Source organism: Camelus dromedarius, chromosome 12, assembly GCF_036321535.1.
Source record: "Camelus dromedarius isolate mCamDro1 chromosome 12, mCamDro1.pat, whole genome shotgun sequence".
Lineage (NCBI taxonomy): Eukaryota > Metazoa > Chordata > Mammalia > Artiodactyla > Camelidae > Camelus > Camelus dromedarius.
The window spans coordinates 41,983,313-42,001,948 of NC_087447.1; the positions used below are offsets into that span (position 1 = coordinate 41,983,313).

An 18,636-nucleotide genomic window follows, 5' to 3' on the forward strand; every position below is an offset into this window, starting at 1 on the left:
ACCTTAAGTTTTTTTTTGTGATTATTAATATAATCTCAGCTTCATTTGATATTTTTTGTGGTACATCTTTTTCCATCCTTTTGTGTATCCTTAAGTAATAGATACATCTTTTTAAACAACAAATATTTGAATTCTAGTTTTTTAATTCATTTACAATATTTGTGGTTTTAACCAGAATATTTGGTCTGTTTCTGTTTTTGAGGGGGGGTTGTTTTTTTTCTTTTTTTAGTTTATTCCTACCATCTTAATTTGTTCTTTTCATATTGTTTTCTTTCTCTGGGTTCCTTTTCCTTTCTCTTGCTTTCTGTTGGCTTGTAGGTTTTTGTGTTTGTTTTTCTCTTAGTCCATTTTTTCCTCCACTAGTTTAGAAGTTGTAGCCCATTCTGTTTCTATTCCTTTGGCAATAATACAGAAAAATGTAAATGCTTACTTAATTTATCAAAATCCAGCACCGCCTTACAATATCTGTGCTACTGTGGTTGTAATTTTAGTTGTATCTTATTTTTATTTAATATCAAAAGACATTATTTTCATTTTTTGTATAGTCAGTGTTTGGTTAGTTCACACACATATTTATCACTTCCCTTGCTAAGTTATCTTTTTATATCTCAGACTTTCCATTGGTGTTCTAGGTGGCCCTAAGGAGCCCAGCCTTATGGTAGTTCTCCTAGTGGACTTCCTTCCTTTAGCAAGCACTGGGTTTTGTCTCTTTCTTTTGGGTCCTTTGAGTTGTTCAAAACTAAACTCAAATTTACTTTGTTCGCCAACTGTTTCTGAAATAAAATCCACTTCAGTGCTCTGTTTATGTCTCCAAGTTCCCACTTAACTTAGATTTTGGGCTGAGTATTCCTTACTTTCTTGCCAGTTCATTGCTTTGCAATAAAGATTTTTAAATATATTATCTAGCATTTTTTGTTTTCAGCAAAAATGCCTGTCAGAATATGAAATCCACCATGTCAAGGAATAAAACCCTGTAACTAAGTTTTTAAATGATCTTTTGGTTGGAATGCTCTCAGAATTTTTTTTTTATTGTCAATCATTTTTTCAATTGCTTTCTAAGAAATAGTTCATTGTCAAATTAGGTTGGAAACACTGCTTATCAAATTCCCTCCATACAGTCACAGTTAAAAATCCTTTGAAGTTCTACAGTTTTTTTTTAAACAAACAAAAACATTTTGTTTTATTTTGTTTAACCAGCATTTCCTCTACTTCTCCTCAAGTATCAGCTGTCAATACTCCATAAAAACTAGCGTTTGCAGAACAGTCTGAGGCTGCTCCCCACCCCCACCCCCCACTGGCTACCCCCATAGAAACCTCTAAGGTAGGTCTCAGTCTTCCCTGTAGTGCCAAGCTTCTCTCTCCTAATATGTAATATTTGCTGATATATTCAGGGATTTTGATGATTAATATAAATTCTGTTTATTTGCTTTTCTTGGAAATGAGCTATTTCCCCCTTGGAAGTGGGGCCCATATTGACTAGCAGCCACATGTCAGAGACCTTGCTCTACCAGTGACCTTCCTCTACCAATGACCTTCCTTTTTCATCTCTCTTCTCTCTTGGATTTTCCTCCATAGTGTACTTGGATCCTTCGTAATTATTATAGAATCAAAGTATTGCATAAAATCTTAGTATTCATCTGGTCCTCCTCTACCAAGATTCATTAAACTACCCATCGGGATGTCATAACTCCTCAAGCAGCTTCCTTTCCTTTACAACTACACGGCCTTTGGTGGTTTTTTTGGGGGGGGGGGTCAGAGAATGTCAGCTATATGAGAATGATTCTTTATTGCAGAGATTTGTCTTGTAACCCAGTATTGTTTCAGTATTCTCTGGAGTTGAACATCCAATGTTTTCTATAGCGGTGTTTGTCAGAGTTGAAAATGCATGAAATTCAATCAAGAACTCTTTCAGCAGATCATAATACCAGTTGTACTCACGCTAGGCAAGACTAGCATTAGAGGAGATGCCCACCTTTGGGCCATGACTTATGAAAGGAAGTTTCCTCCTTTTTTCCCTCAAGGCAGTACTACATCCTCCCCACTTCCACCCTTAGCCCTGCCAAGCCTGAGTAGTATTTTGAAGTAGGCCAAGGACGTCTGTGATGTATTTTCACTTTGCCTTCTGACCCTTCCTCCTTCTTGCTGGAAACTTTGTCCCTGGCACCGGTGCCCTTTCATTGCTCTAAGCCTCCAACTGCTCTCCTACTGAGGCCTGTTCTTCCTGTCCTTCCTCCCTCACACTCCAAAATTAGTGCTGGAAGCTCAAAAAACTCATACCCTTCACCCCAAGAATATGAGAAAAGCAATCAAGTACAAAAGGTGGTGTTTAGAAGAAAAAGCACCAGGCTAATAGGTAGATAAATCCAGATTCTAGTACTGTCTGACTTCTAGGCCCTTTTTTCTCATCTGAAAAGTGAAGGAATTGCATTAGAATAATTGATATCTAGGGTCCCAGATCTGTGAGTTTAAAATCAATTCATACAAACATATGCATAACTGATGGCTGATGAAGTTGCATTTTGATGGACAGTTATATTGTCTAAAGTTGAGGCTGTAATTACTGTACCTCAGTCTAAGGAGGAGGCCAGTTGCAGCTTTTGCTGCCCTTGGGCATTGTTCCAGGTCATGGCCCCCCTACGGCTGTTCAAGTTGTTGTTTTGGGTATATACCCAGAAAGTAAAATAGGTCGATCATAGGGTAATTCTATTTTTCAATTTTTGAGGGACTGCCGTACTGTTTTCCTAGCAGCTGCACCATTTTACCTTCCCAGTGAGATTTTCTGGCTGTCCTGTTCCCCAGCAATATTTCATCCAAGGGGTTTTTGGCATCAATTTCTCACCTGATCAATAACAAAATTTTTACATATAAATCCTTTGTAACACAGAAAAAATATTTCCAACCAATTATAGCATGCATTCCAGTCTCAGAGAAGTTAAAATGTGAGTAAAAGTGCGTATCTTAGATTCAATGAAATACAGTAGTTAAATATACTAAAAATCCCCTCCAAAAATTTTTAAGACAAATTGCACAGCTCTTAACACCATTTTTGTAAAACAGGAAAGTAAAAGTAGCTGCTCACCAATAGTGTATGAAAATATCTTTCTCAAATGTATTTTTTTATCATTTCTAAAAGGATGTGCTTCAAGGACTTTTTTTTTTAAACTTCTCTTTTCAAACTTACCTAGGTATAAACATTATAGACAATTTGAAATAAAAGTAAAAACCCTATAGGGCAGTAAATAATATATCATAAATTTTTGTTTCCATATATTTATGATTTCTGGTAAACGTCCTAATAATGCTCATTTCTCTTTGTCTTGTTTAAGGATTGTTCGAGTTTAGAAGAATATAGCATTGCTGCAGCATTACTTCCTTTGACCAGTGCTTTCTATAGGGTAAGTTTCATTGGTCTATATATGTCATTATGATTGTACAATATGTAAATGTATTCAGTTTGATTTATCGTGAGACTACATGAATCCTGTCCCCTTTGTATATCTAAGACATATCTGTGGTTAAATTTATTATAGCACTTATTGCATATTATGTATAAGAAATGTAATACATAATGTTTATCCTGTAAGCTAAAACCCGCCATTCCATTCCTACTTCATTTTTCTTTATAGTACTTTATAACACCTGAAACTGTTACGTATTGATTAGTTTACCTTTGACCGTTTTCCCCACCATAGAAAGTATTTCACAAGGCTAGGATATTGTCTCTCATGTTCATTGTTATATCCCAATGTCAGTCAGTAAATCTTTGTGGAATGGATGAATGAATGAACAAACTAAATAAATAAATGGGGGCAGGAATTAGAGTTTAACTTCATTGGCAATTTCTGTGAACCTTCAGAAAATTTTCTGGAATGTTCAGTGATTTTCTTAATTCTGTCATTTATTGTAGTTCTCCAATCCATGCCTTTTCATAAAGAGATTAGTTCTTATGACAGACAAACCCAGCAAATTCTTATTCTCTCTTCCTGTGAAAGACTTGTAAGGAATTAAATAGCCACACTCTGGACAGCACATTGAATCTGTCCTTCTGAAATGTACAGTAGGAAACAGTAAACCTGCGGCAGCCAGGCTGCCTCACTGTTCAGCTACATGCCGTTCACTTCAGGAGGTCCAGGACTTCAGGCAGGTGGTATGGAAGTGCTTGTAGCTTAAGCTACTCTGTATTTCCTGGGCTCTAAGTCAAGAGAGATTATCAAATATTCAGATCTGTTTTAGTAGAGAACTAGGCACCAAATCAGGTGCTTCAACTAGAGTCCTAACCATGGAGTGATTCGTGCCCTTAAATGCTGACAGTATTCTGTTGCTCTTTTTTGTTCTGCGCATCCTTTTCATTTCATCCATTTCTAATTGATGAGGCCTCGCTACCTGCCTGCAACTAGTAGGTCCTCAATAAATATTTATTGATAAGATCAGTTTTTAAAAAGCTTTACTTCAAATATTTTGCCCACGGTCTTGGAATTAAAGATCTTAACTCAAAGGTTCTCCAAGGTTCTCCATAATCAGGATCTCTTTCTCTGCTGCTGAGTCATTGCACATTCCTTTTTCTCCTTACTTACCTTCCCATCCTCTTCTAAAACAAAAAATGGAATTTATGAGTCTCACACTTCTGAGAACTGACAGGTCATACTGAGCGTGCTTAAGAAACAAGGACAAATCTTAAAAATGTGAAGTAAATGAATGTGGGTTTAGAAACTAATGACAACCAGCTGGAGCATCGTCTTTGGTCTTCCCTCCTCAGCTTAAGCCCATCTCCAGGCCCACTCTAGTTTTCCTTAAATGTATGCATACTACTCTTCTGAAGCCAGAAAGCTTGGTTCTAACTATCCTCCTTATGGGCCCTCCCATGGGCATTTGTTAAAGAAAATGACGTTTTAACAATTTTTCACTGTAATATCTGAGATATTTTTTAAACTTAGATATTAGGTAGAAATAAATAAGAAGAAACATAGGGAAAATAAGAATTGACAGTAGAAAATTCAGTTGCTGAAGTGATCTAGATTACTTAAGATCTTTTTTTTAAAGCTGGAACGTTTATCCACTTCACAGTGTGTATTAGTGAGGGTTTGATCATCACAGCAAAAGCACCATGAGTGATAGGAAGTAAGGAATCTATTACAGGGACCAGCTTTTATATTGTTATGGAAGCTAGGGAAGAAGTTTATGAAAAGCTTTGAATTAGGGTCTGCCTGTGGGCCTGACCCTATAGGTCAAGTCATCAGGGCAGCAGTCAGGAAGAAAAGCTGGATGTGACACAAGGAAGAACAAGGACAAACTACACCCTGTATATATTTCTTACTTCCTCCAACCTCAAGAAAGCACATGGCCTGAAAAAAGAAGCAGCACTGTTGGCCATACATGTGCCTGACCCTGGACTAGGGGAAGCTAAAGGAAGATCCAGCAGGAACTAGAGGAAGTGTGAGCTCAGTTCTTTCCACACATCAAGATGATCCAGCAGATCAGTGACAAAGTGTATGAGATGCAGCAGTGCCTGGCATTCTATACTGACCTTCAGAGTGTAATGGCTACTGCTTCATTTTTGCCTTCCAAATCTTTGATTTGTCTTGTGGTCAACCTTAACCTGCAATCATAGAGGAAAGAGAATTCTGGGAAATAAAGCTGTAGTTTAGCTTAGTTTACCCAATACAAAACCATCACACTGTGGGGGTTTTTAATGCAGTTAATTAACAAGTTGAGCTGTATGCCATGCTTTTCTCTCTATTATCAAGCTTAATAATACAAATTTATGTTTTATGATGGGTTTATAGGTTTAATTCTTTGTTGTTAGCTTGGCTTGATTTTATTGGGCTTAATTTCATTTGGGCATGAATTAGTCAAGTTCCAGTCAGGAGCAAGAAACCGTATAAGTAATACAAACAAGAAAAATTTAACGTAAGGAGTTATTAAGTAGTAACAGGGGATTAACTACTAAGAAGTAGAGAGAATTTTAAAGAATGCAGGAATAGCAGATAAGGGGAGCAGCTACTATCTCTAAGGCTCAGGCAAAGTAGCCAAGAAAGGAATAAATTTGGGAGAGGGCCACTCCCCAAGAAAACCTTGTTGGAGACATGTTGCTGTGAGCACTGGATGGCACCAAGGTGAAATTCACTGAGGTGCCACAGACTTAGGCCAAGAAGCAGGGAACTGCCTATTGAAGTTCTGGCAAGACTTGCTAGGAATCTACTCACTAGAGTGCCAGTGAAACTTGATAGGACGCCACCGTCTCTGGGATACGCTGAAACTTGCAAAACGATGAGCACATCTAGGCATCCCACACATGACTGGCCAGGTACATGCCACAGCAACAAAAAGGAAGAAGCACACCAGAACCAGGAAGAGTTCATACTGCAGTCTCCCTTCTAACAAGGCTTAAAATTGTGCTATCTGGCCAAGGAGAAATGTTTATAGGTTTATCTCCAATACCACAAAGCAAGGCAAAGGAAAGTAGATTTGGAGGAAAGAGGTACTATGTTGATAATCAACAGAAAGGTTAGGCAGTGGATCATACTGAGTCTTAGATACTTTGTAAATTTCTGTCTTATGGGAAAATTATTTCTGGTGCATAGTGGATTTATTGTTTCAGGAAAATTCTGTAGATGTAAATTGCATTGTTCTGGCCACAGACTGCAAATGAGCCATCCTCATACTGTTCAGAGAATATAAACTCCTGGGCCTTGCTCATCATTGCTTCAGTGAATGGACTCAACTGCTTGTCTTGTTTAAACTTATGTTGAAAATATTTAGTAAAATTTATTAGTCTTTTTTTTTTTTTTCAATGCAACGAAAGTTTGTTGAGCATCTCAACCTAAAAAGTTACTATACCAGGCAATATCTTGGGCAGCAGTATGAACAAAACCTTGATGTGGCCACTAGGAACTTTTATTAGTCTTTACAATACAGTAAATAATAAACAAGAAATTAAACTGGTCCACAGTTACATAAGCCAGATGGACATTTTCCTAACGTAGTACATATACATGGTTAGAAAATTCAGATAGTACAGAAAGATACGAATTTCTTCAGACAGTTGATTTCTTCCTGGGGGAAAAATGTTGTGTATTGCCAGAATAGACAGATAAAATTTTCTTTTTTAAAAGTGATCGAACCATTCACACTGTTTTCTCATCTTGCTTTTTTTCACTTAGTACATCTTGGAGATCCTCCCACAGGCCTAATTAGTATAGATGCCAAATTATTTTTAATGACTGCATGTGTATGTATGTAATTTTGCAAATAGTGGAAGTTAAAGCCTGCTCTGGGTGAGGAGATAGAAGAGGTGATGGATCAGGTGTCTATTTTTTCTTTTTTTTTTTCTCCCGAGGTAAATCATCAATTTTTTTAATTGAAGTATAATTGATTTACAGTACTGTGTTAGGTTCAGGTGTACAGAAAAGTAATTCAGTTTTTTTTCAGATTTTATTGATATGGCAAGATATTGAATATAATCCCTATACTACACAGTAAATCTTTGTTGCTTATCTGTTTTATATATAGTAGTTTGTATCTGTTAATCCTGTACCCCTAATGTGTCCCTTCCTCCCTCCCTCTACCCTTTGGTACCCATAATTTTGTTTTCTATGTCTGTAAGCCTGTTTCTGTTTTGTATACAGATTTATTTGTATTATTTTTAGGTTCCACACATAAATGATACCACATTGTATTTGGCTTTCTCTATCTGACTTACTTCACTAAGTATAATATTCTCTAGGTCCATCCATGTTGCTACAAATAGCAATGATTAATTCTTTTTTATAGCTGAGTAGTATTCCATTGTGTGTATATATACCACATCTTCTTAAGCCAGTCATCTGTTGATGGGTACCTGAGTTGTTTCCATGTCTTGGCTATTGTAAATAGTGTTGTTATGAACATAGGGGTGCACGTCAAATTATAATTTTCATTTCTTCTGGATATATGGCCAGGAGTGGAATTGCTGGATCATATGGTAGCTCTAATTTTAGTTTTTTAAGAAACCTCCATACTGTACTCCATCATGGCTGCACCAATTTACATTCCCACCAACAATGTAGGAGGATTCCCTTTTCTTTATACCCTCTCCAGCATTTGTTATTTGTGGACTTTTGATGATAGCCATTCTGCCCGGTGTGAAGTGATAGCTCACTGTGGTTTTGATTTTCATCTCTCTAATAATTAGTGATGCTGAGCATTTTCTCATGTGCCTGTTGGCCATCTGTATGTCTTCTTTGAAAAACTGTCTATTTAGGTTTTCTGCTCATTTTTTCATTGAGTGAGTTGTTTGTTTTGTTATTGAGTTATATGAGCTGATTGTGTATATTGGTTTAATTTGCCCTTGTCGGTTGCATTATTTGCAAATATTTTCTCCCAGTCCATAGGTTGTCTTTTCATTTTGTTTATGGTTTCCTTTGCTGTGCAAAGGCTTGTAAGTTTAATTAAGTCCTATTTGTTTATTTTTGCTTTTATTTCTGTTGCCCTGGGAGACTGACCTAAGGAAATATTGCTACAATTTATGTCAGAGAATGTTCTGCGTATGTTCTCTTCTAGGAGTTTTATGATATCGTGTCTTATATTTAGATCTTTAAGCCATTTTGAGTTTATTTTTGTGTATTGTGTGAGGGAATGTTCTAATTTCATTGATTTAGATGTAGCTGTCGAGTTTTCCCAACATTACTTGTTAAAGAGACTGTCTTTACTCCACTGTCTATTCTTGCTTTCTTTGTCATAAATTAACTGTAGGTGCATGGGTTTATTTCTGGGCTCTCTGTACCATGCTGTTTTGATTACTGTAGCTTTGTAGTGTTCTCTGAAGTCTGGAAAGGTTATGCCTCCAGCTTTGTTCTTTTTCCTCAAAATTGCTTTGGCAATCCTGGGTTTTTTGTGGCTTCATATAAATTTTAGGATTCTTTGTTCTAGTTCTGTGGAAATGTCATGGATATTTTGATAGAGATTGCATTAAATCTAGATTGCTTTGGGTAGTATGGCCATTTTAACAATACTCATTCTTCCAATCCAAGAGCATGGGATATCTTTCCATTTCTTTGAATCATCTTCAATTTCCCATATTAGTGGTTTATGGGTTTTAGCATATACATTTTCTTTTTGATGAAAAAATAATTATATATATACTTGCTATTCTCTTAAGCAGAATACTTTATTGACCCAGATGAAATATAATGTTCATCTTTTAGAGCTTTACTTAGAGTAAAAGATGTTCCACTTGTAACATTATCTATCTTAGATCTTTGGAAATTTGTTACAGCCGCCACAGATTTAGGGTTTTTTCCGCCTACAGTTCCCTCTCACTTTTTTCTTCTTCTACTAAGTTGTAATTCATGTTTCTTTAACTTATGAAGCCTTTCTTGAAAGTAGTGCCTTAACAGCTAGGTTTAAATTGCTAGGGTTACTTTAATGGTGAAGAATAATATAATCTTTCACATTTACAGTATGTTTGTTGTTTATATGATGGTTTCATTCTCAGTTCAGCAAACATTTTATTAGATGTCAAGCCCTATGCTTATCTTTGATGCAGAGTTGTAGATGAATAACACATGGTCCTTACCCTCAAGAAACATACTGTCTTAATGTCAATCCATTAGTTAATTACTGATAGAGCAGTCATTTCACAGTTAATGAGTAACATTAGGCTTCTCTTTGTTTACTCAAGTCCTTTTCATTCAAAGGTCATGTTTTATAAATTGAGAACTAGAATATATGCTCAAAATTTAAAGCAGAGATTCTTGTCTAAATATTGCTTCTTTTGGAAGAAAAATAATTAAAGAATAAGATAAAATCAATAGTCAAAGCAGAAGTGGAACCAAATAGAATACCCTTGCATTATTCTTTCCCAGCGATAGCAGTGAGCAGCAGTGAAGGCCATGGGCCCCTCCACCATGAGCCATCATTTAATGCCTTCTCCTCAGTGATCCATGCACTTTAGGGTCACCCTGTTGCAGTTCTTAATAACCCAGGTAATCTGGAGAGTGTCCTGGAGTCTATCAAAGTATGACAGATCCCTCCCATTATGTCTTTGAGGCACATCTGTTGGTTACTGATGCTCAAAATGCCTCCCAGGAGAGCTGACACTTTCTCCTTTGGGTACCCACTGTAGTTTATGTGTATCCTGGAAGGAAAAAGCAACACCCTGTTTCCTTAAGTTCAAGCACCCTAAAGTGTTGCCTTCCCAAATTCCAAAGATCTCCCCCATGCAGATGACACTTTGAAGATGTTTTACTGATTGAGCTAGGTCTTACTTCAGCACGAGAGCCTTATTCAGGCTCTTATTCTCTGTAGAAATAGATTTTTTTTTTCCAAAATTCTCACTTCTTTCAGTATGTTACAGTGTCTTTTCCAAGATCCAGCCACATAAAAGATTTATTTTTATTAATAAATTTATTGAAATATAATTTATATACCACTAAATTCATTTAAGTTTACATTTCAGGGACTATTAGTATATTTACTGTACAGCTGTACAGCTATCACCACCATCTTATTTTAGGACATTTCTGTCACTCCAGAAGGAAATTTCATGCCCATTTACCATTGCTCCCCATTTTCTGGCAACCACTTACATACTTTCTGTCTCTATAAATTTTCCTTTTCTGGAGATTTTATATAAATGGAGTAATATATGTTCTTTATGTCTGGCTTCTTTCACTGAGTATAGTGTGTATTTGAATTTCACCTGTGATGTTTTGAAGATTTCTTTAGGACTGTTAATTATTAATGAAAAATTTTTCACACCCAGAGTGCTTAAATCATCTTTTGTATTCTTAGGTACATCAGATTGTACCTAATTCAAAATATAATACATAATTAAACTAATTATATTTTAATAAATAATATGGAAGAATGTGAGATGAAGAGCATGATTTCTCAGTTTGAAGAAATATATTCTATATTTCTGTCTACATGGTTTTATAGTTGCTTAGTTCTTTTGCTAAATTTTAACTTTTGCTTATATATTCTAGACAAACATCCACTAGCTTTTCTGACTAAATAAAATTTGAGACCTAGGTATCATTTCCATATAAAAATATAAAAGCCTAAGGCAAGTATATTTGAGATGGTGTAATAAAATCTGTTGAAAATCTGAAAAAAAGTCATTTTTGTAAACCTAGCTGTCCTGATGAGAGAAGCAGAAAGTGAACATTAAAGCATGGATAACACAGAATTTCCTTTTCCATCTCCTGAGCAATGACCCTCCTATCACCAGACTTTAGCAGTAATTCTGCTCCCTACCCCTGCCCCCTACTCCTGCCCCCTAAAATGAGTACACTAAAATCTTTTATCTGTGTCTTTCATGTCAGTGCTTGATACTTCTTATGTAAGCCTGTGTATCTAATAGAACATGGTAAAGAAAAGAAGTCCAGAGGAAGGTGATAGGAATAATAATGACAGCTAATATTTACTGAATTCTTACTATGTAAAAGATGCTACATTTGGCTTACTGTAACTAGTCCAACTCAATGAATATTATTCCCATTTTAAGATGAAAGAACTATGACTTAGAGAGAATCTGTACCACTTAGCTAGTAAGTTGCAGAGCCAGGACTCAAACTCAGTTCTACCTGACTCCAAAGTTCGTATTCTCTGATTATGATTCCATTCCCCAAGTGAATCCCAATTTACATGGCATACTTCTGAGAGCTTTTTTTGTCCAGTACCTTTGTTTAGAGGTATTGAACTGACATCACTCATACTTCCTCATTCCTCCAACCATTTTCATCTATATATCCAGCAGGGATATTTCATTAAGCTTTGGCTTGGAGGAGGCAAAGTTAGGAAATGCTGATGAACTGCGTGTTATAGTTAACTTAGTAAATAACTGTCACATATCATTATTTATAAATCCCTAATTTCCACATATTTCTAATATAAAACATACTAAGTATTTAGAATCACAACAGATGCACTTTTGTATTTCTTTGACTTAGAAGTTACTGAATAACTGACTGGCTTTGCCTCTCAGTCATTAATATGGGCCCTATTTGTCCTGCCATAGATATCACAGCTTGTAGATAATTCCAACTGATGCAATCCAAGCGAACCCATAGTTTGTGGTATTAAGATTGCTCCTAGAAGAAAAATCTTACAGTAATATTTAAAAAATAGGTATTTCATCAGTGTTAATCTTTTCCCCATTGGTAAATAATGAGAGAAATTCTTTAAAATCTACAAAATAGGGAAAGAATTTTGTTTTTCTTGGATTTTATGATCTGGATACATTTCATTGCCTACAACAGGTCTCAAAAGGATTACATTTTTGGCAAAAAAAAAAGTGGTGATGATGAAGGGTCTTTTTCATATTTTTTTCTACTGTAAAATCAAATACTAATCTTAAAAATTAAGTCAGCAGAAAAACGTTTGAAAATGAAGACAGACATCAACACTGGACTGAATCCAAATTTGGCCTAGAGAAGATATGAATGTGTTTATTATAGCAGATGCCTCCAGCACAGCAGAATTTTACAATGGCCAGGGAAATAGTATCTTGCTTTTATTTCCTCTCTTTATTTTCTTCTTGTTCTTTAGGACTGTTTCACATTCCTACCTCCACCTCCTCCCTCTCAGCACAACTTCTTCTTGCCTCTCTTACTTTTTCTTTCCAGTTTTACATGGCTGCTCCTTCCTCCTGGAGAACCTCTGCTTCTGAAATCTGTGAATTATTATAATTAGTGTGGAAGTACTGTTATTTGTTAATGTTTAATATTCACAGTTTAGTGATATAAGGCAATTATAGAATAATTTACTCCAAAGCCCTAGAACAGATATTATTATTATTATTATTATTATTATTATTATTATTATTATTATTATTATTATTATTATTATTATTATTATTATTATTACTGTGTTTTCCAGTGAAGAATTAACAAGTATTTGTGGAGCGTTTTCCTGGACTTTTCAACTTTTTCATACTATGATCAAAGATTGGGGGCTCCTGTATTCATTCTTCAAGAAATAAGACAGCCTACTAGTACCGTTCAGTTCAGTAGACATTGAACCACTACCATGTCCCAAGAGTTAGAAATACAGAGGAAGAAGTCAAGGTCTCTGCCCTTGAGGAGAACACATACTTACAGAAAAATAGATCAGTAAATTACAACCTAACTGTTCTAAAACAGGTATAGTTATATTATACATTAATTCCTGGTGCAATAAGGAACACTACAAAGAATTTATGACAGTTGTGCCTTGAAAGATAAATGGGCATTTGTCTTACAGGTGGGAAGTGGGTGGGCAGAGAAGATATAAATATTACAGGCAGAGAAAACACCATGATCACTTACTGGGAATTGTGACTGGAGACAGAAGCAGAAAGACAAGTCTGTGGCTAGACTGTGAAGGGCTTTGTGTGCCATGTTAAGGAATTTGAATACTGTTATGTAAATGACAAGAATTTTTTTACTTTTACACTCATAATTTTTTAAAGGTTTAAATAAACTAATTGCAAAAAGTGAGATTTGAATGGTTACTTGTAAATGTAAAAAATAATTTAACCACCTTAGTAGAAAATTTTATTTCAAAAAAGTCTCTGTCTACTCTGCGTAAAACTCCACTACTCATTATGTGAGTTACACTGATGCATAAGACACAGTTTCTGCCGTCCATTAACTGTTTATCTAATAAAGTAGACAGGCATGAAAATCACTAGTACTAAGTACAATAGGAGGAAATAAAGCGAACTGTTATACTGAGTAGGAGTGTGTCAAGGATTAAAGAGACTAACCTGTTCCCTTTTTTTCTTTTTTCATCCCTTATAGTCTGCTTTACATAATGACATTGATTTGGGGAGATTCTGTTTTCTCCTCCTCCCTTTCCCTCTGGGTTCTGGCTTTGATATGTGTAAATTTTGTCCCCTCCCTCACATGGGGGCCTTCTCCATCAAGCCTTTCTAACCAACTTTCCGTGCTTTCTTGGGATTATTCATCATTCTCTCCTCTTTTCCCTCCTCTTAAGAACCCTCTTTTTATTATTTCTTCTGCTTCAGCCAGTCTTAGAGCATTCTTCAATATTAATACACATGAAAGCTATGCAAATCAAAACACTTTGTGTTCTAGAGAAAGTCTTTATTCACAAAGGATTATTTATAATTAACAAACCAGTAATTAACCTTCAACCTCAAGATTTATTATCCATATTCAGTCAAAACTGTTAACCCCAGTCATTCTCTAAGAAATATCTACCTTGGAGGAGGGACTTGCCATTTCTTCTAGATTGTCATATAACAGAGTAAAGTTTGAAGTACAAATTACCGTTCAACATGGAGGTCAAACCAGATGCATGGGGACAGAAAGATGGTATGAGTTTACTCTCTTCTTAGTTTTTAGTATTTATTTTTCTGTCATGGAATTTGGTGCCTTAGGTGGGAATAGCGTCTACCACAGTAAGAGATCGGGAGAACATTGCTTGAGTACAGTTATTGTAAAGGGTGTTCAGTAGACTAAGAAAAGATCAGAACTTGGTTACACAAAATCCTTAGCTAAATTCTAGAAATTTTTCATTAAGTGCTTTGGGGCAACAGCCTAAATTTAAAAGGAGAGTTATAAATGCAGATTTAAAATACGTACATGGAATAGATTAGGCACCATTGATTTAAATACAGTTGAAAAGATTCTACATAATGTTGTTGTATAATTACTGACTTTTACCCAATTCAGTTTCCTTACTAATACTGGTTGACTTAATGAATTTAATTCACACTAGACTGAACGTTACATGTAACCTCCTAGTTTGTGTGTGATCTGGACCTAACTACAGAAGCAGCTGTCTGTGTATTTTCCCCATGTCACTAGAGCCCGATTAAACTGAATGACACATTAGGAATAATGACTTAATAAGACCCATGTGTAAACTGTCTTGTGAATATGACAGTCATTGATGCATTAGTGTTAATTTTAACTTAACTATTATGGCTGTTGGTTATTGAAAGAACAATAATCATCATTTTATTGAGTACTTCTGACATACCAGGAACTATGCTAAATGCTTTATATGCATGGGATAATAATAACTATTATTATCCCCATTTTAAAAATACAGTCATGCTGTTTTTAAAATTTTTTCCTTAATACATGGTGTGACTTCTTGTCATCTGAAATTTGGGCTTATCCAAAACTCAGATGTCTAGATTTTAGAAAATAAATACTTGGTTTGTAGGACTTTATATGAAATAAACTATAGTGATTAAGGGAGCAATTCGAAACTTGAGATTAATAGGTGAGACAAGAGAAAAAAATAAGATGATACAAGATTCGTACTTCCAGGGTCTAGAAAACTGTCCTACTCTTTCATCTAATGGTACTATTTTGGCTTCAACAATTTGAGAATGAAACTATATGTATCTAAGATCATGAAGCAAATAAGCTAAGATTGTAATTGGTTCACTGATACTTTATCTCTGTACATACTTTACTTTCATTGTTATTTTAAAGGTATCAATTCTTTGGGTTAATAGTTCACTCGAATATAAATTAACTCCATTATGAATTTGGAAAAAAGTCCATGAAATAATTTTTTTCCTTTCCTTCATGGTTTTTCTAATACTTGATAGTTTTTGTTTGTATACAGAAGGCACTATGAAATTCTTAAAATTTACCCACAAAGATATTATCAGAATCAAAAAAAGTAAGCCATATTCAAAGCCATTTAACTTGTTAAACCTTACAAAAGATGCTTATCATTTTAATAATGTTAACATTATGTATTATGTGTAATATATGATACACTGACATGTTATATTATTAACATGTGCTGGACTGTCCTTTGTAGGGAATGGTGAGGTGATGGATGATGCCCAGTCACCACTGACACCGCAAAGACTGTAGAGCTAATTTCAGGAGAGGAATTGAGTTATCTCTGAGCCACCCATTGTTTTATGCCAGATTACAAATAAAATACTGAAATTGTAGGATAAAATAAAATATCTTATTAAATGCATAACTAAGTACAAGAAAGTAAGGGAGATCTTCAAGGGCGAAAAATGAAAAGGAAGCAGGACTCTAAGGTGGTATGCTGCTGCTGGCTAAGGCCGCAGTTAACCTAAAAGCACCGAGTAGTACCTGGGACCTAGAGCTTTTGGTTTAGGGGGAGAGACTGAAATCTACAGATAAACTTATAAATTAAAGAAACAATTCCTAAGCCATGGCAGTTTCTTGCCTGGATTACTGCCCTCTTATTGGCGTCCTTGCTTTCACCTTTGCCGCCTGCATTCTGTTGTCAACACAGCAGCCTAAGTTACCCTTTTAAAACATGTCAAATCATATCATTGCTCTGCTTTAAAACCCTCCAGTTGCTTCTCATTGTACTCAGAGGCACTTCTTAAATTAACTCTATGTTTCTGTCCCTCAGTTCTCTCATATCTTTGCTTAAATGTCACCTTCTCAGTGAGGCTTATCCTAATAACCCTGTTTAAAATTTTACCCTCCCTCTCCAGCACTCTTGCTCCCCCTTCTCTGCTCTTTTGTAGGTATATGTGCATCACACACATTTATTACACTTATTTCCTGTGTCTTGCCACTGGAATGTAAGCTTCAGGAAAGCAGAAATTTTCATTTATTCACTGGTCTCTCTCCACCTCCTGGATTTTGTCTAGTACACAGTCAGTCCTTAATGAATGAAGAAAATCGATTAAAAGGAAAAACAAAAATACAGTACAGAAGATCAACAAAACCCAGAGTTGGTTTCTGAAAAGAGTAATAAGTAGACTTTATACTCCAGTTGTAACTCCAGAATCCATCCCTTTAACCATTACACAGTACACAGCTTCCAAAATACAACTTCCTTCCACCTTCACAAAGCTTACCATCTAGTGAGTGGACACTGGAATCAGACTGACTGGGACTTAATAGCTCCGTGACCTTGGGCATGTTATTTTACTTCTCTGTGCCAGTGTCATTAACTATAAGTAAGGATGATAATAGTACTTACCTTGTATGGTTATTAAGAGCATTAAATGCTATAGCATATGTAAAGTGCTTTACTTCCCAGCATATGATAAGCCTTCAATAAATGTTAATGACTACTGCTGTTTTTTTTATTATTATTATACCCTTCCCACCTGTTTCTCCTCTTCCTTTTCCCCATATAAGTTTAGCTCAGTTCTTCCAGGAAGTGTTATGAATGTAGTAAAAGCTGATCAGAAGTCCTATAGATGGACACACTGGTTGTCTGACATAAGAATCGACGCTCAAACCAACTGTCCAATTAATTCTTACTGCTCTGTGCTGAGTTTTGATGGCAGTAACAAATCAGTAATGTGGGAAAGAGGAAGGTGTAGAAGAGTGGAAGACATGGTTTGTGTATTGCTCTTGAGTCAAGAAATTTTGAGATAACCTTCCAAGTTTCCATAAGAACAACCCCCCACAAACACACTCCACTTATCAGGCTGTACACTCCCTACTGAAAGGTCATATGCTGATTATCTGAACTGAAAACAAGCAATATCTGACTAACTCCCCAATGATATCATGGCAAATATATGGATTTAGAAGTAGGCTGTCACTGAACATTGACACTTTGGGGTACAGGGAATCTAAAAGTTCTTGTCAGGCCTGCTATCTTTTCTTCCTGTCCTCTCTGACAAGATTGCAAACTCAAATGCTTAATGAAGCCAGACAGGTAATGTAAATAATTGAAGTGGAAATTGTACAGAACTGAAGAATGCTTGTTCCATGTTAGTGGAACATCTTCTATTCAGTTCCAGTCATTTGTTGTTAGCAAAAATGTGAGCACAGTGTAGCCAGGTCTTGCACTTTTCAAAATAAGATAGAACTTTTAAAAAATTGTCCTGCTTATTAATAATACAATTCAAAACAAAAAACTGCAAGATACCAATTTGTAACCTTTGCTATAGAACTTCTGTGTGGATCTCTGTGAAAAACAATGAGAATTGCAGGATTTTAACTTGAAAGAAAGATCTGACTAAAGATAAAAATTTGAGAGTCTTCTAAAGACAGATGATTACCAAGCCCTGTTGGGAGGCAAGAGAAGAGAAAATAATAGAGGTCAGAAACTTGGAGGGAAAATGTATGGAATGAGAAAAGGATGACAAGCCAAAGAATGAGACAGGACAAGAGAGTCACATGTAGGAGATCAAGAGAAGTTGCAAAATTCCTGCTTTTGAGTAGAAGTTAAAGAAAACTGCTAATTTGATCCATCTTTCAGTAGGTTATGTGATGCCATTGAAAATCAACTAATCATTTATTTTACCAGAAAGCAATGAGCAAGGAAATATAATCATGAGCTGAAGCTAGGCTGTAATTTATTCTATAGTAGTATGGAATGTGATGTATTCTGTTGGTGCACTGAAAATACAGTGAAGGTAGGAGGCATCCCATCTGCTGAGAAGTCACCCAGGAAGATGGGGGCAGGGCTGCACAGTATCTGTAAGTCTGTTTCTGCCTCAGCCTTAGCATACCTGGCGTCTTGAATCCTGTTGCAGGATTCCAGGGTAGTCAGATACTAACTGCTGACACATAGATTTAAAAATAAAAATTTTACAACAGAATAGCTTAATAAATTTGTTTGAATGTTTTCATCTTCTAGAGGAAATAGACTTCTCCCAAAACTATATCTCTTCTTACTTTGTTATCACCATAAGTAGAATACAGTATAAAACGTTTATATCCCCCAAATTGA

General features: G+C 35.7%; 1 protein-coding gene across 2 annotated transcripts in view; it reads left to right on the forward strand.

Moving 5' to 3' along the window:
- Positions 1 to 18,636, forward strand: part of SBF2 (SET binding factor 2) — a 382,774-nt gene that overhangs the window by 272,870 nt on the left and 91,268 nt on the right. For both annotated transcript variants that reach the window (XM_031460040.2, XM_031460041.2), the window contains exon 17: positions 3,327 to 3,395. In XM_031460040.2, the coding sequence (XP_031315900.2) occupies positions 3,327 to 3,395 (69 nt within the window). The remainder of the gene's footprint in view (positions 1 to 3,326; positions 3,396 to 18,636) is intronic.